Source organism: Aotus nancymaae, unplaced genomic scaffold, assembly GCF_030222135.1.
Source record: "Aotus nancymaae isolate 86718 unplaced genomic scaffold, 86718_ANA_hifiasm-v0.15.2.pri h1tg000014l, whole genome shotgun sequence".
Classification (NCBI taxonomy): Eukaryota; Metazoa; Chordata; class Mammalia; order Primates; family Aotidae; genus Aotus; species Aotus nancymaae.
Genome location: NW_026988425.1, coordinates 120,868,781 through 120,893,017, shown reverse-complemented (window position 1 = coordinate 120,893,017; position 24,237 = coordinate 120,868,781). Strand labels below are relative to the sequence as shown.

General features: G+C 54.6%; 1 protein-coding gene across 1 annotated transcript; it reads right to left on the bottom strand.

Moving 5' to 3' along the window:
* Positions 1 to 4,349: 4,349 nt before the first annotated feature.
* ANPEP (alanyl aminopeptidase, membrane) lies at positions 4,350 to 23,233 on the bottom strand. The gene is made up of 20 exons (XM_012463856.3): positions 22,385 to 23,233; positions 21,742 to 21,884; positions 21,500 to 21,639; positions 20,913 to 21,039; positions 20,675 to 20,829; positions 20,309 to 20,422; positions 20,071 to 20,214; positions 19,821 to 19,886; positions 19,619 to 19,684; positions 17,865 to 18,037; positions 17,448 to 17,524; positions 15,796 to 15,929; positions 15,631 to 15,686; positions 13,153 to 13,300; positions 8,324 to 8,415; positions 7,757 to 7,867; positions 7,464 to 7,631; positions 6,657 to 6,797; positions 6,188 to 6,269; positions 4,350 to 4,875 (listed from the first exon to the last, which is right to left on the bottom strand). The coding sequence occupies exons 1-20, from the start codon at positions 23,005 to 23,007 to the stop codon at positions 4,723 to 4,725; spliced, it is 2,913 nt and encodes a 970-aa protein (XP_012319279.2). The 5' UTR covers positions 23,008 to 23,233; the 3' UTR covers positions 4,350 to 4,722.
* Positions 23,234 to 24,237: the final 1,004 nt, after the last annotated feature.

Here is a 24,237-nt window from a genome sequence, read left to right as displayed (position 1 = left end):
TTCTACTCAACAGTTACTTGCCGTGTAATCAAGTGAGACCGACAGGCAAGCTTTGAAACCTCCCTGAGCTTCAGTTTCTTCAACTGTGGAGACAATACTAGACCCTACCTCTCAGGGTTTTAATGCTTGGCACGTAGTAAGTGCTCAATAAAATGAGTACTGCGGCTAGGCACAGAGGCTCATGCCTGTAATCCCAGCACTTTGGGAGGCCAAGGTGGATGGATCACTTGAGGTCAGGAGTTTAAGACCAGCCAGGGCAATATGGTGAAACCCTGTCTCTACTAAATATACAAAAAATTAGCCTGGCATGGTGACGAGAACCTGTAATCCCAGCTACTCAGGAGGCTGAGGCAGAAGAATCGCTTGAGCCTAGGAGGTGGAGGTTGCAGTGAGCCAAGATCGTGTCACTGCAAACCAGGGTGACAGAGCAAGACTCTGTCTCACAAAAAAAAAAGGGAAAAATCCAATGCAAGATTTCCTCAGCCATGCTGATACCTGTCTCGAAAGGCTGGGTAAAGGAGCCCCCGGGGCTGATGCTTGCAGAGCCTCAGCACCTTCCATTGCTGCTGGGCCTGAGTGCTGAGGGGTCATCTCCCTGGCAGACAAGAGCGCTGGGCAGGGAATCACCCACCAGAGTTCTAGTTGGTTCCTGCTCTTGGACCTTGCTCACGGCTCTGCAGGCATTCCTCTGGCTCCGTGTCCCCTCACTGCATCCCAGGGTCAGCCACAGAGCCTGGTGAGGGCCAGCATCGTACACTGCCATGGCAGTGGCACCACCAGAGGCGTTCAAACCAGAGCGAGTCCATCTTGAATAAGGGCTGGGTAAAGTGAGGCTGAGACCTGCTGGGCTGCATTCCCAAGAGGTTAGGCATTCTTAGTCACAGGATGAAACAGAAGGTTGGCACGAGACGTAGGTCACAAAGACTGCTGATAAAACAGGATGCAATAAAAGAAGCTGGCCAAAATCTGCCAAAACCGAGATGGTGACAAAAGTGACCTCAGGTCCTTCTCACTGCTCATTATGCGTGGATTATAGTACATCAGCTACTAAAAGACACTCCTACTAGTTCGTGACAGTTCACAAATGCCATGATAGCATCCAGAAGTTACCCTATATGGCCTAAAAAGTGGAGAAACCCTCAGTTCTGGGAAATCTCACTTCTTTCTCAAAAAACTCATGAATAGGCTAGGCGCGGGTGGCTGACACCTATAATCCCAGCACTTTGGGAGGCCAAGGCAGGCGGATCATGAGGTCAGGAGATCAAGACCATCCTGGTCAACATGGTGAAACCGTGTCTCTACTAAAAATACAAAAATTAGTCAGGTGTGGTGGCATGCACCTGTAGTCGCAGCTACTTGGGAGGCTGAAGCAGGAGAATCGCTTGAACCCAGGAGGCAGAGGTTGCAGTGAGCTGAGATCTCGCCACTGCACTCCAGCCTGGCGACAGAGTGAGACTCTGTCTCAAAACAAACAAACAAACAAAAACAAATAATCCACCCGTTGTTCAGCATGTAATCAGGAACTAATCAGCAGCCCAGGCCGCTGCTCTGCCTGTGGAGTCACCGTTCTTCTATTCCTTTCTTAATAAACTTGTTTTCACTTTAAGGACTTGCCCAAAATTCTTCTCTTTTCATTTCTTTTTTTTTTTTTTTTGAGATGGAGTCTTGCTCTGTCACCCAGGCTGGAGTGCAACAGTGAGATCTCAGCTCACTGCAACCTCTGCCTCCCAGGTTCAAGCCATTCTCTGCCTCAGTCTCCCAAGTAGCTGGGATTACAGGCACCTGGCAGCACGCCCGGCTAATTTCTGTATTTTTAGTAGAGATGGGGTTTCACCACCTTGGCCAGGCTGAGTCTTGAACTCCAGGCTTTGTGATCCACCTGCCTCGGACTTCCAAAGTGCTGGGGATTACAGGTGTCAGCCGCCACGCCCAGTGCCCCTAATTCTTTCTGGCATGAGGTCCAAGTTCTCTCTCTTGGGATCTGGATCAAGACCCCTTTCCAGTAACGGCACAAGCATGGCAGTACAGACGTCACAGACCCCACCCCAGCTCCAGATGGAGACCCGCTTCCATTTCTGTGCAGGCAGTAAACCAGACAGCTGATTCCAGTTCAGTTCTACTGAGATGTGACTTACTCTCCTTGCCCTGCACTTTCCTTATCTGTAAAGCTGAGATAAAGCTGTTCCTTATCTCATGGTACCATTGAGAACTAAATGAAATAATTGCATAAACGCTTCTCCCTGGCAAACCAGCTCTCTCATCCAGGGAGCCTGGAGCCCATTAGAAACTCTAGATGGTAAGGCTGGCCCCCTCCCACAGCTGGTCTGCAGAAGGTCAAGTGCCAGCCACGGCCGCTGGGCACTGGCGACAGGAAGGGCTGGCCCAAAGGGACTGGTGGAGCTTAATCTGGGACGGCCCAGGGAGCCTCCCAGCCGATGGAGGGACAGCGCCCCATGACCACCCCATCACCGGGGGCTGGCCTCCCCCCTTAGCCCGCCGTACTCTTTGATGTGCAGATGGTGGGGGATGGGGGCTTCCTGGCCCCAGGCCTGCCTGTTTCTCACAAGGGGGAAGAGGCCGGTGGGGCTACAGCCAGGAGACAGGGTCAAGGGTGATAATAAGACCCAGCTCCCCTTCCGCGTCGGGCCACGTGCTAAGTCCATGTATCTCCTTTAGTCTACAAACCAGCCCAACAGCTCTGACATTGCCTCGAGGTGCAGATGAGACCGAGGCTGGGGTATGTGGGTCCTCTGTCTAAGAAACTGACACCAGGCCTTCTGGATTCCAGGATTCCAGCCTGCGGAGCTGGCCTAGGTGTCCTTTGGAGGTGGCTCCCAACTACCAGTCCGGCTGTTCTCGCCTTCTGTCCCTTCCCTCAGACTTGGATGTTCAACTGGGCCTTGTGGGGCGGAGGCTGAGGTGAGCCTGCCACAGTCTGCCTCCATTTGTCAAGAAATGCCCACCGGGGCCAATGTGTGCATGGAGCAGCGCGGGTCTCAGGCCTTCTTAGAGTTGGCCCTGACTGCCCTCTGCCCCAGGTGATGTGGAGGGCACAGCCCCTGCTTTATGAGACTGGCAAAGCTGTCCCCACCCCCCATGGCTTCCGTGCTCCTCAGCCCAGCCCCTCCCTGTGTGCTAAACAACCCTGTGGTGGCTCACACCTGTAATCCCAGCACTTTGGGAGGCCACATGGATCACGAGGTCAGGAATTCGAGACCAGCCTGACAAACATGGCGAAACCCCATCTCTACTAAAAATACAAAAATTAGCTGGCGTGGTCGCGTGCGCCTGTAATCCCAGCTACTCAGGAGGCTGAGGCAGGAGAACTACTTGAACCCAGGAAGTGGAGGCTGCAGTGAGCTGAGATTGAGCCACTGCACTCCAGCCTGGGTGACAGAGTGAGATTCCGTCTCAAAAAAAATAAAAAAGAAAGAGGCCAGGCGCGGTGGATCACACCTATAATCCCAGCACTTTGGGAGGCCGAGGCGGGTGGATCACGAGGTCAAGAGATCGAGACCATCCTGGTCAACATGGTGAAACCCCGTCTCTAATAAAAATACAACAAAAATTAGCTGGGCATGGTGGTGTGCGCCTGTAATCCCAGCTACTCGGGAGGCTGAGGCAGAAGAATTGCCTGAACCCAGGAGGCGGAGGTTGCGGTGAGCCGAGATCGCGCCATTGCACTCCAGCCTGGGTAACAAGAGCGAAACTCCGACTCAAAAAAAAAAAAAAGAAAGAAAGAAAAGAAAAGACAACAACCGTTTTATGCATTGGTACCTGCTCCCCCACTCCACCCTCTCACCACGGCGCCTGAAGAGGCAGTTGGTGCTGTTGGCCAGTGAGTGGCGTCACCAGGTCTGGGACTGCACGCTAGCTGCCTTCACTGCACTGACCTGTCGCTGCATCGTCCCAGGTGTTCCTGTGCTGCAGGAAGAGGGGCGTGGTCAGCACCCTGCGCCCTTGCCTCCTTTTGAGGAGGGTCCTTCCTGGAGAGCACTCTCTGCGCTTTCCCGGGCCCTTCTTATGACTCACTGTGCGAGCACTGGGTCCACACTGCCCACCCTCTACCTGTGATGCCTTCCCACCACCTGAAATCTCTAGCTGCCATCGATCGGAACGGGAATTAAAGGAGCCCTGCAAACCTCCGGCTTGCTCAGTCGGTGGCGTGGAAAGGAGCCTGCAGCCCTACAGGCAGGCACGGAGGCACTGGCGTGGACCACTGCAGGGCCAGCAGGCTGGGCGCATGTCCCCTCCTGTGCTCTGGGGTTGGTCCCAGCTTCCCTCCACCCAGCCTCCCCAGCCACTGTGCTGACCCACTCCTGCTTTAGTTTAGTCATGAGTCTCAAAACTCATCTAGAAATCCTTTATTTACATTTTCTCTTAGAAAAAAATATAAAGATCTGCTGCCCTGTTGATTCCTCCGATTTGGGGTCTTTGGGGAAAGATTTGAGGGGGTACAGGGCGGCCTCCCCAGGCCGTCCATTGTCCACCAAGAGCTCCTGCTCATCTGGCCCTGGAGCGGGGCTTCCCTGAGATCAGCCCTGGGGTCCTGGGCGACAGGCGTCATGCCAGGCCTGGGGCAGGGTTGGCACAAGGGGCAGGGACTGGGAGGTGCTCGGACAGCCTCGTCATCAGCAACTAGACTGGCTCACAGGCAGAGAGAACATGGGCTGGACACCATGAGCCCCATGCATGGGGCCAGGCAGCTTTGAGGCCTGGGGACTATTGGCTGTTTTCTGTGAACCACTGGAGCACCGTCTCCTTGTTCTGGTTCACCCACTTGATGTTGGCTCTCGTCTTCTCCAGGGCCTGCTCCAGCGCCCGGGTGCCTGAGCCGAAGCCTACGTCCTCGTTGTTCTTCTTGAACTGCTCCAACTGCCAGAAAAACAAAGATTCTCAGCCCCGGGCTGGGTCCCAACACAGCCTTGAGGAGGCGCTCTTCAGGTCTCTGGCTTCCCATTCCCACATGAGAGTTCCCAGAGATGGGAACCACACCATACCCTGTTCCGGGGATAGGGAGGACGTCCACCTTGCTCCCGGGCAAAGTCCTTGTTAACACAGAGGTTGCAAAATGACAGGCCCTGGCAAACCTGGCTCAGGAAAGATTCTGGCCTTCATGTTTAATATTTAATTATAATATCAATCCCATCAAGAGAGCAAAGAGGGGCTAATGAAACAGATGCCACATGGAAGCAACCAGCCAAATCTAAAGTATGGAAATTTCTAAACCACAAATGATCCAGTTGCTTCAATAAATAAATGTTTTTTTTTAAAAAATACTGTTACAAATTAGAAGAGTTATCAGGACTGGAGGTTCTAGCCAGGCAATTAGCCAAGAGAATGAAATAAAAGGAATCCAGAAAGGAAGAAGTAAAACTACGTGTAGATGACATGTTTGCATATATAAAATTTTAAGGAATCCATTAAAAAAACACTATTAGAACTAACTATTTCTACAAGGTTGCAGGATACAAAATCAGGTGTATTCCTATACACTAGAATACACAAAAAAATTAGTGGTTAAGAGTGACTGCTAGTGAGTACAAGGTTTCTTTTTAGAGTAATAAAGGTGTTCTGGAATTAGTAGTGATGCTTGTACCACATTTTTGTTTGATTTGGTTTGGTTTTTTGAGACAGGGTCTTGCTCTGTTGCCCAGGCTGGAGTGCAGTGGCACCATCTCGGTAATCCCAGCTACTTGGGAGGCTGAGGCAGGAGAATCTCTTGAACCCGGGAGGCAAGAATGCAGTGAGCCCAGATTGCATTACTGCCCTCCAGCCTGGGTGACAGAGCGAAACTTAGCCTCAAAAAAAAAAAAAAATGCCTTTATTTTCCATATGACTAAATTATTTAGAGTTAAAATTATGTAACGTCAGTAACTTGCTTTAGAATTGACTGCCCAGAAAGAGTACTGGCAAAATGCTGATCACTGTTGAACGTGGGTAATGGGCACGTGGAGGTTATTATACCACTCTTTCCTTTTGTGCCTATACTGAAATCCCAAGATGATTTTTTTGTATTGAACTGGTAACATTTCCAAAGTCTGGCTACTCAGCTTCCTCTGTAAATGAGGCAGGCCTGGCAGCGGGGAGCCCGTGCTCCCTCAGGCCCACAGTGGGGGAATATTGCAGGGCCTCTCTGGCCTGGGAAGGAAGCGGACGGAGCCCAGGGCTGGGAATGGCTTCTTACCTGCTGCAGCTCATACTCGGAGGAGAAGCGTCGCGTCACTCCCTGGATGAGGTTGGAGAAGGAGAACGAGCCACCACCAAAACTGCAGGGAGGGAGAGAGGTGAACCTTGAGGGGGGCCGGGAACTAAGGAGGCTCCTCACACCTATGGGGAGGGAGCCGTGATCGTAGAAGAGATGAAAGGACACGCCCTGCGAGGTTCCTCCAGGACACCAGGACACAGCGTGAACAGGCCTGACTGCCCAGCTCCGAGCTCCCCTCTCTTCCAGAGAATATTCCCACCGGCCACGTTTTCCTTCCAAGTGGGAAACCCCACCTTTTCTTTCATTCCTGCCCCCACCCTAGCCCCCAGGCTTGGCTGATTTTTGTCCACTCCTGCGCAGTGTCCCCAGCATGTCCCATGTACACAGGCCACCCCCTGGGCCCCAGCCCCGGCGCTCACTGTGCCTGACACCCTCTCTACAGACTCACTCATAAAAGAGCTTCTTCCAGTTGCTCTGGACAAAGTCCCAGACCAGAGTTTGCCCGATGACGTTGTTGGCAATGCTGATGATGGTGGAGGTGGCGTCCTGCCTTCTGATTAAGTCAGGGTTCAGGGTGTAGCTCAGGTACCTAAGAGGGCCAGATGCTGAGTCAGTGACTGCTAATTTAGGTGACTGAGGAGAGAACCTGGACTGTCCCACGCCACACATCACCTCCGCCTGCTGGGAGCGGAGCGACCCCCACTTGGTCCTTCCTCCCTCTGTAGAGGGGAAGCTGAGTCACCTAGGCAGGGTCACAGGATCACTGGCTAAGCCAGAGACATGCCTGACATGGAAATATTTGACAATGAATCAATGAAGGAAAGAGTTCCAGGGTCCCGAGCCCGGACACCAGGTAGATGGCCACTCTTGTCTTTGACACTGAGGGTGGCTCTTCTTTACTGCGTCCAGGTGATGGCATATGAGGCCCACGGTGGGGGCTGGGGACCCTCATCCAAGGGCTTGAGGGGGTGCCCAGCTGGACATTCAAAAGGACCCAGGTCTAGCTACACCAGAGCCTTTGACAGAGGGGGACATGAATTGCTGTGAGGTAAAGGCTAAGAGGCCACAGCAGCTAGGAGCTTGTCTCGATCACGTATTCAAACTTCTGGGCTGCACCGGTGGCTTTGGAAAGACTGCCCCCACCTCAGCAGGTCTGTGAGGGTCGCAAGAAGGATCTGGCGAGGAGTGTAGAGGCCTGCCTGGTTTTCCAGGTGGGGAGGGGGCTCTCACAGTCCCACCCTGCCCCAGGCCTCACCTGTTCAGGATCCACACCTGGTTGCTGCAGGCCAGGGCTGACCGGAGCTTGTCGGCCTCACTGACCAGCGTGGCACTCCGGAACTGCTCCCAGGCGAAGTTCCACTCCTCCTCGCCACCCTGGGCGATGGCGTTGCAGTAGACGGTGGACCTCAGGTTGGGGTGGATCCTGGCGTGGGGTGGGGAGGTCAGGTGTGGAGCAGCAGCGGGGAGGGTGGGACAGGGGTCTTCTGAGGATGGAGCTGTTACAGGGGAGATGAAGGCTGGCAGAGGAGACGCAAGGGAGACACTCACGGGTTATTACTGGTGTTTGCCATCCACTGCTTGAAAAGGTCAGAGACCATCTGCTTGCACTCCAGAAGTCCGTTGGAGCAGGCGGTGCTGATGGCATTAATCTCGCTGTACCTGCCCCAGGGTGACATGCGGTTAGCACACCTGGCTGACTCCAGCCAAGATTCCCCTCTTGACACACAGCTCCAGGCTGGCACCCCGTCTGAGGCTCTGTGGCCTAACTGGCCCTCTGGGCCCCCCGTATTTGCTCTGTGCCTTGGGCCTGAGGTTCCTTGGTCCCCAAAGCAGCCCAGGGACCCAGAAGGGTAGGAACGGCCTCCAGCCTGTTTCAACCCCTGGAAACCATATAAGCTCAAGCCGGTGGGCTGAGCTCAGAGCTTCAGTACAGGCCTTTGTATAAAGACGCCTGATGGGCCCACAGTACACATGGAGCCTCAGGGCAGGGCCTCCCTGCTCCTGGGTGGGGATCTCTCCCTGCCTGGTGCCCCGCATTGAGAGTTGCAGCGGAGAACACGGCTCTTGACTCCTGGGGTGCCCAGGACCTCTAAACCCACGAGGGCTCCCACTCACTGATCCATCAGGTTTTCTGGGATCACAGTCCAGTTGTTGGTGATATTTCCGAAGTGAAAGAAGAGGGGTGTGACCTGCTTCTTCAGGTAGTTCTGGGGAAAAGAAAGCATGAATCGCATCAAAGACTCATGTCTGACCTGCCTGGAGCCCCACGAAGCCTCTGATGTTGGGGGGCAGGCACTGGCAGGGAGGTCAGAGGTCAGGGCCTCACCTGAGGCCAAACAGTGCTCAAAGAGGCCCGTAGAAGTCTAGAGTTCAAACAACTGAGCCAAGGTGCTTTCTGCTCAAAGCATTAGTCAGTTCCAATAGTCTGTCTGTGGGTCACCATTTCTTTTTTTTTTTTTGAGATGGAGTCTCGCTCTGTCACCAGGCTAGAGTGCAGTGGCACAATCTCAGCTCACTGCAACCTCGGCCTCGTGGGTTCAAGCAATTCTCCTGCCTCAGCCTCCCGAGTAGCTGGGACTACAGGCATGCACCACACCCAGCTAATTTTTGTATTTTTAGTAGAGATGGGGTTTCACCATGTTGGCCAGGATGGTCTCGATGGTCACCATTTCTTAATATAATGTGTTGGGTTTTCCCCTCATGATCTTAAGTATTCCATGACCTGCTGGGTGCAGTGGCTCACTCCTGTAATCCCAGCACATTGGGAGGCTGAGGCGGGTGGATCACCTGGGCCCAGGAGTTTGAGACCAGCCTGGGCAACATGGTGAAACCCCATGTCTACTAAAAATGAAAAAAAAAAAAAAAAGTAGCCTGGTGTGGTAGTGTACGCCTATAATCCCAGCTACTTGGGAGGCTGGGGCAGGAGAATCACTTGGACCCAGGAGTGGAGGTTACAGTGAGCCGGGACCACACCACTGTACTCCAGCCTGGGTGACAGAGTGAAACTCCATCTCAAAAAAAAAAAAAAAAATTCCTTGACTTATTGTGGGGAATTTAGAAAACACAGAGAGACATATGCAGAAAATGAAACACACCCAGGAGCTTACCAAAACTATAGTTTCCACATTGGTGCTTTTACACCTTCTTTTTTCTGTACTTTGTTCTTTTTCACTTAGCATATTCTGCACATGGCTTTTTCTTCCCGGCATCGTAGTGTAAGCCCCACCCCATGCTAGTAAAATCCTCTGTGGACTCTGGTTCAACAAGGCAGGTTGATTTCCCACCTGGATCCACATCCAAATGTAAAAGGAATAAACCCCCAATAACAAAGAATAGGAGAGGCAACAGCGGATGCAAGGTCAGCACAGTGCAGGCAGCTGGGAAGCGCAGAAAGGGAGATGTGCCAGGCTTGGCAGGGTGGGAGAAGCTGCAACTGAGAATCTGCAGAAAGGGAGATAGAAGTAACAGAACTTGCTGTGACAAGACTCAGAATTAAAGGGACAAAGCCCCGTGCAGTGGCTCACACCTGTAATCCCAGGACTTTGGGAGGCCGAGGCGGGTGGATCACCTGAGATCAGGAGTTCGAGACCAGCCTGGCCAACATGGTTAAAACCCATCTCTACTAAAAATACAAAAATTATCCAGGTGTGGTTGCACACGCCTGTAATCCCAGCTACTTGGGAGGCTGAGGCAGGAGAATCCATTGAACCCAGGAGGTGGAGGTTGAAGTGAGATGAGATCATGCCATTGCACTCTAGCCTGGGTGACAGAGCAGGACTAGCCAAAAAAAAAAAAAAATTAAAGGAACAAGTCAGAAGGGACAGAGGGGAGGTGAGGACTGCAAACAGGAAGATGAACTCAAAGTCTACAGAAGGAGTCATTCCACCTCCAAGTCCCCACTTCCCTCCTTGTAGAGGGCAGCAACCCTCACCACGCCCATGAGAGAGACTGAACCGGGGATTCAGAAAGTGGGGTCAATTTTTGCTGGATTGCAAAGAGGGTCAGAGGTGGAAGTTTCCATACTGAAGGGCGGCACCCCCGTTCCCTTCCCGCCTGTGTCTCAGAAAGGGAGTGCTGCCAGCCTCGTTGCACAACACAGAGGCTCACTGGAAACACTGCATGGTCTCGAAAGAACACACCCATGGATACTAATTTTTGAGGGTCCCCAGTGAAGAGTTACTTGGCCACCCGGTCACCTCGCAATGAGCTCCCCCAGACAGCACACTCCACCTTCCCATGGAGCTGCCAGTCACTTTTTGTTTGTCTCACTCTCAAATCCAAAGGTGTGGCTCAGCCTCCAACTTGAAAAGAGAACAAAACGAACACAAAACTCAAGAGGAAATGACTCAATGGAAAAAAAAGAAAACTTCGAAAAGCCTGTAGTAAATATCCTCTGAGAGGGAGGAGAAGATATTGCACAGGATGCTGGAATCCGAAAGAGCACTTGGAAATTTTAAAATATGACAGAAGAAATGAAAACATAGGTGAGGTGGTGTGCAAAGCTGAGGGAACCTCCCAGGGCAGAACAAAAAGTCAACAAGCTGGAAAACAGAAGAGAAAAAGAAAACTAGAGGATGAAAGCAAGAGAAGTAAGCAGGATTTATAGGGGTTCCAGAAAGAGATAACCAGAAAAAAGGAGGGGAATAAAGTTTAAAGAAGCAATACAGGCCGAGGCGGGTGGATTGCTTGAGGTCAGGAGTTTGAGATCAGCCTGGCCAACATGGTGAAACCCCGTCTGTAAAAAGAAAAAAAAAGAAGCAATACAAAATGTTCCAATACTAGAGGATGTGAATGGCAGTCTGGATTGGAAAATGTAGATGGAGGAGAAGAGGCCCAAACTAAGGCCTACCAGGACTGAGAGAAGCTTCCAAAAGTTTCCAGGAGGAAAACTGGTCACATTCAAGTAACTGGAAATGAGAATGGCTCTGAGCGTCTCATCAGCAAAATGACAAGCCTGATATCAGTGGAGCAAGACCTTAAACATTCGGTGGAATAATTTCCCACCTTGAAACTTCTAAACCCAGCTGAACGCTCAATCCAGCGTAAGAGTGGAATACAGGTATTTCAGATGATCTACCCCAGAAAATCCAGCTCTCATGGACCCTTTCTCAAAAACTCCTGGAAGATGTACTCCCCTATGAGAAGGGAAAAAAAATTAAGAAAGAATCTGTGAGACACAGGAAACACAGGAGAAGAAGGCACCTCCAAGCATGGGAGCCATATGGCAGCTCTGGAAGAAAGGAGGCAGAAGAGGGCTCCGGGAGGGGATGCCTCTGGCAAAAAAAAAAAAACAAAATTGGGCTGGGCGTGATGGCTCACACCTGTAATCCTAGCACTTTGGGAGGCCCAGGTGGGAGGATTACTTGGTGTTCCTGGAACATCAGATCCTGGAAGCCAGGTGTACCAGACCATCCTGGCCAATATAGAAAGATCCCATCTCTACAAAAAATCAAAAATTTTAAAAATAGCCAGGCATGGTGGTGCATAGCTACTAGAGAGACTGAGGCAGGAGAATCCCTTGAGCCTAGGTTAGGTATTTGAGGCTGCAGTGAAGCATGATTGCACCACTGCACTCCAGCTTGGGCAACAGAGTGAGACCCTATCTCTAAACAAACAGAAAAACAGGGCCGGGCGCGGTGGCTCACGCCTGTAATCCCAGCACTTTGGGAGGCCGAGGCGGGTGGATCACGAGGTCAAGAGATCGAGACCATCCTGGTCAACATGGTGAAACCCCGTCTCTACTAAAAATACAAAAAATTAGCTGGGCATGGTGGTGCGTGCCTGTAATCCCAGCTACTCAGGAGGCTGAGGCAGGAGAAATGCCTGAACCCAGGAGGTGGAGGTTGCGGTGAGCCGAGATCGCGCCATTGCACTCCAGCCTGGGTAACAAGAGCGAAACTCCGTCTCAAAAAAAAAAAAAAAAAAAAAAACAGAAAAACAAACTTTGACCTATTGTGTGATACATTTGTAACTGTGTACAAAAAAAGAAAGATAAACATAGTACTCTACATGGCTCAGCAGAGACTACTATTTAGGTAAACATAATAAAGCAAATGCTTAATACTGATTTAACTAAATATTATGATTTAACTATAGTAGGAGGATGGGGAGATGTGGGGTAGGCAGGTAAGAGGGTTGAAACTTTATTTACCAAAATAGCTCATTTACCATAATGGATATTAATAGATAATTGAACATTTTTTTAAATGAAAAAAGATCTCTTCAAGCATGATCTAATGACTACATATTACACCCTCAAATGGATATTCTACAGTTTAACCAATCCTCAACCTTCAGACATTTAAGTATTTGTGTTTTGTTTTGCCTTTCACAAACTGCTGCAGTGAGCATCCTATGGGTGTAGCTTAATCATCCAGAATAAGCTCGAGTTTCCTTTTGGTCTCCCAAGTGGGAGCCTCTGCCCTCGAATAGGCCCCTATGCTCAGCATTAAAATACTTCAAAGCTGCCAATACCCACATCTCCCTCACAGGGCAGGTGGGCTGGGTAGGCAGGTAGAGGCCTGTCCATCTTACAGAGGAGTTAACTGGGCCTGAGAAAGGGTTGCCCAAGGCCACACAGCTGGCAAAAGACAGTTCTTCTGGCCCTCAGCATGGTGGCCTTTTCTGTGTCTTCTGAAAGCATTAATTCCCCATATTTCAAATCAACAAACTTTGCTGAAGTCTCGGCGACCTTTATTTTTTTGCTCCACACAGGCTCCTCACCTCCTCAGTGTCTGCTCCTCACTTCGATGTCCCTCCCTCTCACTCTTTCACCTGCATGCTCTTAGGAGAGAACCTGACCAGGCGATCTTTCTTTTTTTATTGTTTTTCTGTTTTGCTTTTGAAGGTTCCCTGACCAGGAGTCCAACAGGCAATCGTCTATTAACTTCCTCACGGTGCACTTTCAGGCACTGGTTCTTGAACCCTGACACGCGCCTCCGTACCTTCATGGGCCCATAGACCTCGGAGCGGTCGAACATGAGCTTGAAGTAGTTCAGGCTGCTCAGGGCGGCCTCCCAGGGCATGTACTCTGTCTCATCGATCAGGAAGAGGGTGTTGTTCAGTGCCAGAGTGACAGAGACCTTATAAGCACTGGGAACAAATAGAGGGTCCTGAGTAAAGCACCCACACCCAGCCCAGGCCCTCAAAGATGCTCTGCACCCCTTGGCCCCTGTGTCCACTCCTGGAGCCTGAGGTCCCAGAATCCCAACTGAGCCAGCTCAGGCATTTCCATGAAAAAGGAGCTACATGGCTGCTAGGTGGTGCCACAAACAAGGCCCTGCCCTCCCCCATTGTCAGTCCCACTCCCTGGCTTATTATCCCCATTTTACAGATGAGGAAACTGAGGCTCAGAGAAGTGATGATCTGCCTTGCCCAAGGTCACACACTTCACAAGAGACAGAGTTGAGATTCTAAAGGGTAAGAAGCCCGTGTCCTGAACTCTGTCGCCTCTTCTGACTTTCTGGGCACCCAAGGCCTTTCTTCCTCCTCTTCCCCCTGCCTTCTCTAAACCAAATGTCCTTGTATATGGTGACACCACTCATGTCCATGAGCTTGGAGCAACTTACTCCAAACAGAGTAGGTGCTCAACAAGTGCCTGTTCATCCATGCTGCATCCCTCCTGCCCTTTCCAGACTATCCATGCTGCTTCCCTCCCGCCCTCTCCAGAGTATCCATGCTGCATCCCTCCCGCCCTGTCCAGAGTATCCATGCTGCCTCCCTCCCGCCCTGTCCAGAGTATCCATGCTGCCTCCCTCCCGCCCTATCCAGACTATCCATGCTGCATCCCTCCCGCCCTGTCCAGAGTATCCATGCTGCCTCCCTCCCGCCCTGTCCAGAGTATCCATGCTGCCTCCCTCCCGCCCTATCCAGACTATCCATGCTGCATCCCTCCCGCCCTCTCCATAGTATCCATGCTGCATCCCTCCTGCCCTATCCAGACTATCCATGCTGCATCCCTCCTGCCCTCTCCAGAGTATCCATGCTGCCTCCCTCCCGCCCTCTCCGGACTATCCATGCCACCGTCTCCAGAGTATCCATGCTGCCTCCCTCCCGCCCTCTCCAGACTATCCATACCACCGTCTCCAGAGTATCCATGCTGCATCCCTCCTGCCCTCTCCAGAGTATCCATGCTGCCTCCCTCCCGCCCTCTCCAGAGTATCCATGCTGCCTCCCTCTTGCCCTGTCCAGACCAGAGTTTTGGCACCTAGCACAGTAGCCCGCCACAGTCAGCCTTTAGGAAAAGCTTGGTGCAGCCAGGAGCGGTGGCTCACACTTCTAATCCCAGCACTTTGGGAGGCCGAGGCAGGGGGATCACTTGAGGTCAGGAGTTTGAGACCAGCCTGGCCAACATGGTGAAACCCCATCTCTACTAAAAATATGAAAATTAGCTGGGCATGGTGATGCATGCCTGTAATCCAGCTACTCAGGAGGATGAGAAGGGAAAATCACTTGAACCCAGGAAGTGGAGGTTGTAGTGAACCAAGATTATGCCACTGCACTCCAGCCTGGGCAAGAGAGCCAGACTCTGTCTCAAAAAAAAAAAACGGGGGCCATGGCTGAGTGTGGTGGCTCACACCTATAATCCCAGCAGTTTGGGAGGTGGACGAAGGCAGATCACTTGAGGCCGGGAGTTCGAGACCAGCCTGGCCAACATGAGGAAACCCCGTTTCTACTAAAAACACAAAAATTAGCTGGGTGTGGTGCTGCACGCCTATAATCTAGCTACTTGGGAGGCTGAGGCAGGAGAATCTCTTGAACCTGGGAGGTGGAGATTGCAGTGAGCCAAGATCACACCACTGCACTCCAGCTGGGTGACAGTGATACTCTGTCTCAAAAAAAAAAAAAAATGGAGCTAGGCATGATGGCTCACACCTGTAATCCCAGCACTTTGGGAGGCCAAGGCAAGCGAATCACCTGAGGCCAGGAGTTTGAGACCAGCCTGGCCAACATAGCAAAATCCCATCTCTACTAAAAATATAAAAATTAGCCAGGCATGGTGGCGGACACCTGTAGTCCCAGTTACTCAGGAGGCAGAGGCAGAGAATCGCTTGAACCTGGGAGGCGAAGGCTGCACGGAACTGAGATTGTGCCACTGTACTCCAGCCTGGGCAACAGAGCAAGACTCCATCTCAAAAAAAAAAAAAAAAAAGCTTGGTGCTGTAGAGTAGACTATGGCTTTGGGGTTGGACAAGCCTCTGTCTGGCTATCATGGGTTACTGTGTGACTTCAGGCAAGGTGTCACATTCCTCATCTGTGAAATAGGTGTGTGGGGACCTGGGGAGGGACATCCCAGGAGCATAGGAGCTCACTGTGGAGCACCTGGCATGTGGGAGGGGCAGGAGGAGCGGGAGCCTCGTCATGGACTCAGACTTGCTGAAGTCCGAGGCTTCTGCGGCTGAGCCAGGAAGGGGAGCACTCACCTGGCCAGGCTGAAGGCGTCATGGATGATCTGCGCCCGATTGATGACAGGGATGGCCTAGAATGTGAAGCACAGCATGTGACCACGGGTTGGCTGTGGTGGCAGGGCTTGCAGTCTGGTGCCTGTCCTGGGGCGGGGGGCAGGGCGAGGGGTGGCGGACACCCACCGACCGGTCTGTCTGCAGCTGAGTCTGGAGCTTCCTCCAGTTGTCATCGTCGTAGTTCACCCGGTAATAGCCTGTCACGTTGAGGTTCAGCAGGACCCACTCATTGCCTGATGTTCTGAAGAGAACGTCGTTGTCTGTGGGGAGGGATGAGACCTGGGCAGGGCTGCTCAGAGGCCATGGGCTGACCCCAGACCTCTTGCAAGAGCAACTGCCCCTGCAGCCTGGCACCAGCGCACCCTCAAGCTTCTGGGTGATGCTAAGGGGAGAAAGTAGGGGTGAAGGACTGGACCACCAGCAGCCTCACACACCATGAGCCCATGAGGACGGCCTGCACCCCGAACCTCAGTGCCTGCCCTGATTCCCCAGGTTCTGCATAGCCAGGCCAACTGCAGGGCCACCCACACCTAGCAACCCAGGCCATTCCTCCTCCTCACTCTCCTCCTCATTCCACCACACCTGTCACCCACGTGGGAACTGTAGGCAGCTCCTCCTCTCCCTTCCCCTCCCATCCACCCAGCCCCCCAGTGCTGCTGTCTCACCCTGCAGCTTAGCGCCCCCTCCTCCCCATGGTTCCCCCTCCTCCCTGTGCCTCCCCCTTCTCCCTCGCTCCTCCCATACTTTGTTTCAGCAGCCAGAGGTCAGGGCCAATAGCTCGTTCATTTCCTACCTGTCCCAGCCAGTGTCTCCTGCACCCCATGGGATGCTTGGGGACCAGCTTTATCTCTTGGACACACTTCTGCCCTAGCCACACTCAGTCCCCACTCTCTCCGGCCTTTATCCCTGGCACTTGCTATTTCCTCTGCCTGGAGTTCTTTTCTTTGCCTCATTAGACTGCCTGACTCCCACTCTTCCTCTAAAACTCAGCTCACCTCCTCTGGGAAGCCTTCCCTGACTTCTCCATGAACTTGAATCTCCCTTATTCCCAGCTCCATGTCCCCATACCTCACTAGCCCCAACCATACAGCCTAAAAGCACCCAGCACAGCACTAGAATGCCTCCAACTTCTTGCCTTGCTTCATCTGTAGCCTTGACCAAGGCAGAGGACGACTTGCCTTGACCTTCACCTTCTCAGTGCCTGGTTGAGTAGGGCTCAAACCATGTGCCAGGCACTACTTTAAGCACTAATTGCCCAGGCTGGACTGCAATGGCACGATCTCACCTCACTGCGACCTCCGCTTCCCAGGTTCAAGCAATTCTCTTGCCTCAGCCTCCTGAATAGCTGCGATTACAGGCATGTGCCACCTCACTCGATTAATTTTGTATTTTTAGTAGAGATGGGGTTTCTCCTTGTTGATCAGGATGGTCTCGAACTCCCAACCTCAGGTGACCCGCCCACCTCAGCCTCCCAAAGTTGCTGGGATTAAAGGCATGAGCCACCATGCCTGGCTTAGGATTCTCTCCTTTAATCCTCACATAACCAATGGAGTATTGTTCTTAGCCTCATTTTTTGGATGAGGAACTAGAGACCAGAGAGGGATGGTAACTTGCCCACAGTCACACAGAGAGGTAGTAGCAAAGTGGAGAATGGAACCAAAGAAGTCAACTCCATTTGCTGAATGAAAGGGAATGGCCCATCACAGCCCTCAGAACATGGGCCAGGAGCTAGGAGTATGGCGTGGGGCCTGCTGCCCACGAGGGCAGGGCTGGATTACCTTGTACCTCCCTCAGCCAGTAGTCCTCCTGCTGTGTGCCACTTCGGATGGATGTGATGGGCACAATCCACTGGTAGCTGAAATTAAAGACCCAGACAGAGGTGGTGAGAGACGGCAGTGTGACCACTGCTGGGGAGGAGCAGCTGCGCAGGCGCCCAGCTTCTGCCCAACTCTGGAGCCGAGCATCCCGGTCTACTGGAGCTGGAGGGAGGGTGTGTCTACCGTGGCTGGAGGGAGGGCGTGTCTACAGCGGTTGTGGCTGGAGGGAGGGCGTGTCTACAGCGGTTGTGGCTGGAGGGAGGGCGTGTCTACAGTGGCTGGGGCTGGGCCCACAGGAAGCCAGTCCTATGATAGTCCCTTAGCAACCGCTCTCCACCCACCCACCCTGACCAGGCCTCAGTGGCCCCATCTGCTCACTTGAAATCTGAGGGGCGGGTGACAGTGGAATCGGGGTCAAGGAGGAAGTGCTCCTGGGAAATGGCCCCGGTGCCAGTGTTCACCGTGATGACCGGGAAGCCCATCTGCAGAATCCAGCGGTCCATGATGCTGCTCACGTTGGTGGGGAGCTGGATGGACCGGTTGTTCACAGCCTGTGGGAGGAGCGAGAGGGCGTGGCCATCAGCGGCTGCCACCCTCCAGTCCCTGCCATCCAGGGCAACCTCTGCAGACTCTTGCCTCGACCCCGGCAGGCGGGGCCGCTTGTACGGGAGGCCTGGGAAGAGCGCAGGGCTGGAAGCCGGGAGCCAGGGTCCCGTTGGGCTCTGCCTCTCCTCAGCTGCTCCATGCTAGACAAGCTGGAGAACTTCCCAGCAAATCTACACACACCCCTCATTCTGTGGTTCACTCTGAGGTGTATGTATCAGGGAGGGGGTGCCCAGGATGCCCATGGCTCTTCCTGAACAAACGGGAGGATGACAAGGAAGAGAAGACAGAGGTGAAGGAAAGCCAGTGTCCGGGTGTCACAGGCAGGAGCAGGGGACGGAGCTGGGAGTTGCATGAGGGAGATGCGCTGGGACTGGGGTGTGGGGCGGGGCTCAGGGGCACTGCTGCTGTCTTCTTGGATCTTTTCTCATACACCTGCCTTGCCTTTGTCATCACAACAGAAAGCCAACATCACTTGTTAATAACTGAAGAACAGGACCACAAAGAGGGCAGAAGAGCTTGTGGGGAGAAAACGGCTGGGGGCAGTGGGCGGAGGGGCTCGGAGACAGTGGGGAAGGGAGGGCTGGGGGAGAGCTTGGCTTCAGAGGGGACACAGAAGGGAAGCTGGAGCAGGGCAAGGAAGGTAGAGGGAGGGACCCAGGCAATGACAGTGTTATCTTGTCAGCAGCCTCTGGGGTGGGGTAAGGGGGTTGGAAATTGCCCAGCAGGGACCTGGAGCCCAGCTGTGGCTCTGACAAGCTCCTGGGTCTCGCCTCCCCAGTGAGACTGGCCTGGGACTGGAAGCACAGCAGCTACAGTGGGGGAGGAGCTGGATAGGAATGTGGGGCCCAGGACTCTGCAGGGGCTGTCAGTGAGGAGAACATGTCCTCTGCCTGAAGAGGCTGGCTTTGGGCAGGGCTGCAGGGAAGGCGTGGGGCAGCTGTCAGGGAGCGGAGCTGATGGGGGCAGGAGGGAGAGCAGGTGGACTCCAACCCCGGGAGAGGAAGGCAGGCGGGTGTGGGCGGTCAGGGGGTTTGCCCCACAAACAGGGGCTGTGCAAGGTCTGATGGAGGAACTCGAGGTGGGGCAGAGGGCAGAGTTCCTGCTGAGGGTGGAGCTGTGTGCAGAGACGCGCCTGGGAGGCACCAGGAGAGGGCACAGGACAGCCAAGAGTGGGGAGAAGGTTGAATGCCCAGCTCCCAAGTTCCAGGCAGAAGCTGGTGTGGACTTGGGAACCATGAGGACCCTTTCCTCAACACCAGGAAGGGGCTCCACAACTCCCATCAAGGAGCCCGCTGTGGCTTGAGGTTGGCTGCCGGCCAGGGCCTGGGCCACAGCCTCCCTCAGACACCTCCTGCAAGGAGCCACCCTGGCACCCACTGTAGGGAGGAGCAATGAGGCTCCATCTGCGCACAGGGCTGGCCAGCAGCGGCGCTGGACACATTCTCCTATATACGTGCTGCCCCCAGGCACGCTCAGCGCCTCAAGACCCCAACAGGATGGCCAAGGAGGGGCCAGCTGCCACTGACCTCCTGCAGGTGATCCCACAGGTCCCGGTAGATGGTGTTACTGTAGGCAAAGGTGTGCAGATAGGACTGTGGAAAGATGGGACACGGTGAGGGCACAGCTGGACCCCCCCAGGCTCCCCCTCTGTGGTGGGCTGAGGCCTGGGGCAAGGGCAGGGGTGGAAGGAGACCCACCTCCATGGCTGGCCCAGGGCTTAGTACTCACCGCCAGGCCCTGCTTGAACACATCCTCGGACAGGAAGCTGGAGAGCATCCTGAGGACTGCTGCGCCCTTGGGGGACAGGGGTGAGGGGGCGGTCAGAGGCTTTGCCGAGCCAGCAGTGCCCTGTGCCCCCAGACCCCGGCTTCAGCCCCTGTGGGCCAAGTCCTCACAAATCTTTAGGAGTGATTTGGGAGATTTGGGTGCATCCATTACCCTGGCACCCCTGCCAGCCCCCAGGAGGAGCGCGCTGCACCTTGTTGTAGGCGATGGAGTCGAACTGCTCGCTGATCTGAGCTGTCGTGCTGACCTCCGAGGCGGGAGTGGACAGCGGGTGGGAGGAGACCAGGGCATCCACGGCCATCACGCTATACACGTCGTTCAGCACCATGAGGTCTTTCTGCAAATTCCCCAGGGCCATCAGGAACGGTGGCCCAGGTCACCCTCCGCACCCGCCCCCCCCACCACATCAGCCTCCAGGGCAGCTGGCTCACCAGGTTCCAGCTGGGTTCTGCATAGTCAGCACCCAGGTACTCCACGTAGGAGGCAAAGCCCTCATTCAGCCACAGGTCATTCCACCACTCCACGGTCACCAGGTTCCCGAACCACTGTGGAGGGGAGGGGTCAGCTGGGCAAGCCACGCCTGGGCTGGGCACTGCGAGTCCCAGAACGACCTCCCCCTAGGGCTGGCTGCCTGCTAGGCACAGCAGGGACTTCACCAACATCATCATGACCCCTTCCCGCTGCCCTGCCAGGCGGCACCCTCCTCCCTTCTTAGCAGCCTGGGGTGGAGCCTGGACATGCCCATCTCCTCCCGGAGCCCCATTTCCTTCTCCGCACCCCCCAACATGGGGGGCTACCTGGTGGGCCAGCTCGTGAGCAATCACAGTGACCACCCGCTCCTTGTTGCTGCTGGAGGAGGACAGGGGGTCGAACAGCAGGGAGTTCTCCCGGTAGGTCACCAGCCCCCAGTTCTCCATGGCGCCAGCATTGAAGTCAGGCAGGCCGATCTGGTCTGGGGAGGCGAGGCCATTGGCAGGGTGGCCTCTGGGAGTGGAGCTCTGCCCACTGCCTCCCACCTCAACGAACCCCACTCACCTGATTTTGGGAGTGGGTAGGATGTGTTGTAATGACTGGCAAAGAAGTTAAGGATGGGGCCTGTCACGTTCAGGGCATAATCGCCATGGCCCGCTGCAATGGCACTGGGCCGGGCCCAGATCCGGATCTGCAAGGTATGAGGAAGATGCGGGCCAGGGGCCCCTGTTCCATCCTGGGGCAAGTGGGCTGAGTCCTGGGGCACAGTGGGCTGGGGGGATCCCTGATGGGCCAGGGCTGGGGGCCAACCAAGCTAACCCCAGAGGCCTGGTCAGCAGAGGGGAATGCTAGGGGGCTCTGGAGGCTGTGGGTCCTAGAGAAGGGCCTTTGGAGAATGACAATCAGCATAGCCACCGTCCATCCAGCACCGGTGGGTCAGGAACTCCCTTCATGAGGAGAAACCATTGTTTTCATTTTTCAGGTGCAGAAACGGAGAACCAGGGAACTTAAGGCCCTGGCCTGAAATCACTCAGAGCTGGGATTCAAACCCTGGCCTAACGATTCCGAAGCTGGTACAGGGGTGAGGAGAAAGGGAAGAGTCCTCACGCCAGGGTCAGCCTGGGGGAAGGACAGATGGGCTGGCCTCATACCAAGACGCCGTTGGAGGCGTGCTCCTCCACATGGGTGAACTCGCTGATGATGAAGGCCAGCAGGTACGTGGACATCTTGGGTGTGGGGTGGAACTCGGTGACAATCCAGTTGGGGTCTTCTGGAAGTGGGGTGCCGGGACCTGGGCAGGGAGCGTGTGTGTGAGAACGCACCCTCCTTCCCGGCATGCCAGCCCCAAGGTGCCTGGTCCCCTGCCATGTGGCCCCAGGCAGGGCCCACTCACCTTTAGGAAGCATGTTGGACAGGGCCGTGAGGTCCTTGGGGTGGATGAGTGTGATGTTGAACTCAGCCTTCATGGCTGGCTCATCAAAGCATGGGAAGGACTTCCTGGCGTCCGCGGCCTGCATCTGCGTCGTGGCCACCACCCTGCCCCAACCAGGAAATTAGAGGGTATGCCAGGGCTGGTGGGGGGGGGCACTAAGGATGCTCCTGGGCACGCAGGGAAAGGGGTCCATGGATGGCTGCTCCACCCTAACCTCTGCTCCCTCTACCACCCGGGAGCCCCGGAGCCCTGCCTGACTAGTCAGGCCAGCTGACTAGGGGAGGCTGGGGCTCCTTCTGGACTTGGTATATCAACAGGCTCTCAGGGACCTCAGGGAGTTTCTCTCCTCTGAGCCTCAGTTTTCCTGCCTGTCCAAGGAACACTTTGTCCTTCATCCCCAGCTCCCTGCTGTGGGGTGGGGAAGCCCTCCCAGTTTGGAGTGTTGGCAGTGGCTCTGCCAGCAGCTGGAGGTGAAGTGATGGGCCTGCCTCCAGCTCCACAGGGTTCAAAGTCCGGCAAGCTACGTACTTCCCTGGCCCCCAGAATCCAGCCTGGCCTTGGCTCCTCAGACCCACCCCTCTGGGCAGCCCCCGCCAGAACTCACTTTTTGACATCGCCATCCATGTACTCGCTGCGGTAGAAGCCCGCCAGGTCATCAGCCAGCTCCCCCACGAACGTGCTGCTCATCTCATACTGGCTGTCCTCCACCAGGGAGCTCTTGAGGTGGACCACCAGGTACTCGGTGAGCTCCACCAGCTCGGTCCTCTCGATGTCAGGGGCCTGGGAGCCTCCCACACCACGCAGGACCACCCGGTGCCCCTCGACAAGGGTGTAGTTGAGCTTCTTGCTGTGGATGATGATGACATCGGTGGCTACTACGCAGGTGAAACGGACGGTGCTGGAGCCACTGAAGACATACAGGCCCTGGTCATTGGGGGTGAGGAAGGGCTGCAGCGTCACCTGGTAGGAATCGGGTTTCAGTGTGCTGGGGAGGCGGAAACGGTTCCACGGTTCGCTTTGGTCCAAGGTGGTGGCTGAGGCGGATGTGGTGGTGGTGGCGCCTGAGGCGGACGCGGTGGTGGTGGCAGCCCCGAGGGAGCTCTCGGCGTTCTTGTTCTTCTCCTGGGCATACACCACCGACAGTGCGACGATGGTGCACAGGGCCGCCACGCCCAGGATGATCCCCACGACGCCCAGGGACTTGGAAATGTAGAAGCCCTTGGCCATGGTGAAGGTGGGGAGGCGGCTCAGGCAGCCTCAGGCCAGGCAGAGAACGGAGCAGCCCTGGGTCAGGCTTATATTCCCGACAGGGAGGAGCCCCACAGCAGGCAGACAGGGCAAAAATTAACCAGGCTCCAATAGCCGAAGGTCAATGGACTGATCAGGGGCGCGCTCCGCCTGCGGCTCTGGAGAGATCCAGGAACAGCACGTGGAGCTGGGCTCAGGGTGCCTGCTGGAAACAAACAGTGTCTGGTTACAGGTTGCACGTGGCCTGGGAGCAGGCCCGAGGGCTGAAGGGCAGGCTGTGGGCTGCAGGCCCAGCGGGCAGAGCAGGCAGCCAGGTGGCATTGCATTGATCTGCCTGAGAGCTGAGCAGGTGGGACAGCATCAGGACTGAGGTTAGAGTCAGGGAAGGACTTCCTCCAGGCAAGAGGTGGGAGGTGCACAGAGAAGCGTGAGGGCGGTTCCCGGCTCCTGTTAAGAACACACTGGGGGGGCCCCCGGCGCGGTGGCTCACACCTGTAATCCCAGCACTTTGGGAGGCCGAGGTAGGCGGATCACCTGAGGTTGGGAGTTCAAGACCAGCCTGACCAATATGGAGAAAGCTCATCTCTACTAAAAATACAAAATCAGCTAGGCGTGGTGGCACGTGCCTGTAATCCTGGCTACTCAGGAGACTGAGGCAGGAGAATTGCTTGAACCTGGGATGCAAAGGTTGCGGTGAGCTGAGATCGCACCATCGCACTCCAGCCTGGGCGACAAGAGTGAGACCCACCTCAAAAAAAAAAATCATTCCCTTCTTTCGTACCCAAAGCTCAATAATTGCCTCTTGGTATCCTTGGTGGGAATGAAAACATTACTTACTATACTCAATAAAATACACCCTTACAGGAAAATGATGTTCGCTGTCACTGTCCCCATCCACCAGCCCAGTTTCTCAGACCTCGACACCGTCTGACCTCAGTCCACATCCAGTTCCCCCGCATTGCCCAAGCTCACGATGCACTTGCTCAAAGCCATTCTCATCATTTATGTGGACACAGCAGCGCCCTTATGGACTCCCTGCCTCCCCTCGGGCCTGCTTGAACCTGCTCGGCACAAATGGGATTTTATGCCACTGCTAAAAAACCTTCCTTTTACTCGAAGAATCCATTTTTTTATTTTTTGAAATGGAGTCTCGCTCTGTCGCCCAGGCTAGAGTGCAATGGCACGATCTCGGCTCACTGCAACCTTCGC

Bases quoted from the DNA above. Each gene is read 5' to 3' on its own strand.
- ANPEP (XM_012463856.3), bottom strand. From the start codon at position 23,007: ATGGCCAAGGGCTTCTACATTTCCAAGTCCCTGGGCGTCGTGGGGATC. The intron at 20,830-20,912 runs GTGAGTGGGGTT...TCGCCTCCCCAG, and splicing joins CTACCCACTCCCAAAATCAG to ACCAGATCGGCCTGCCTGAC. The intron at 18,038-19,618 runs GTCAGTGGCAGC...CTCCTCCCACAG, and splicing joins TGTGGGATCACCTGCAGGAG to GCTGTGAACAACCGGTCCAT.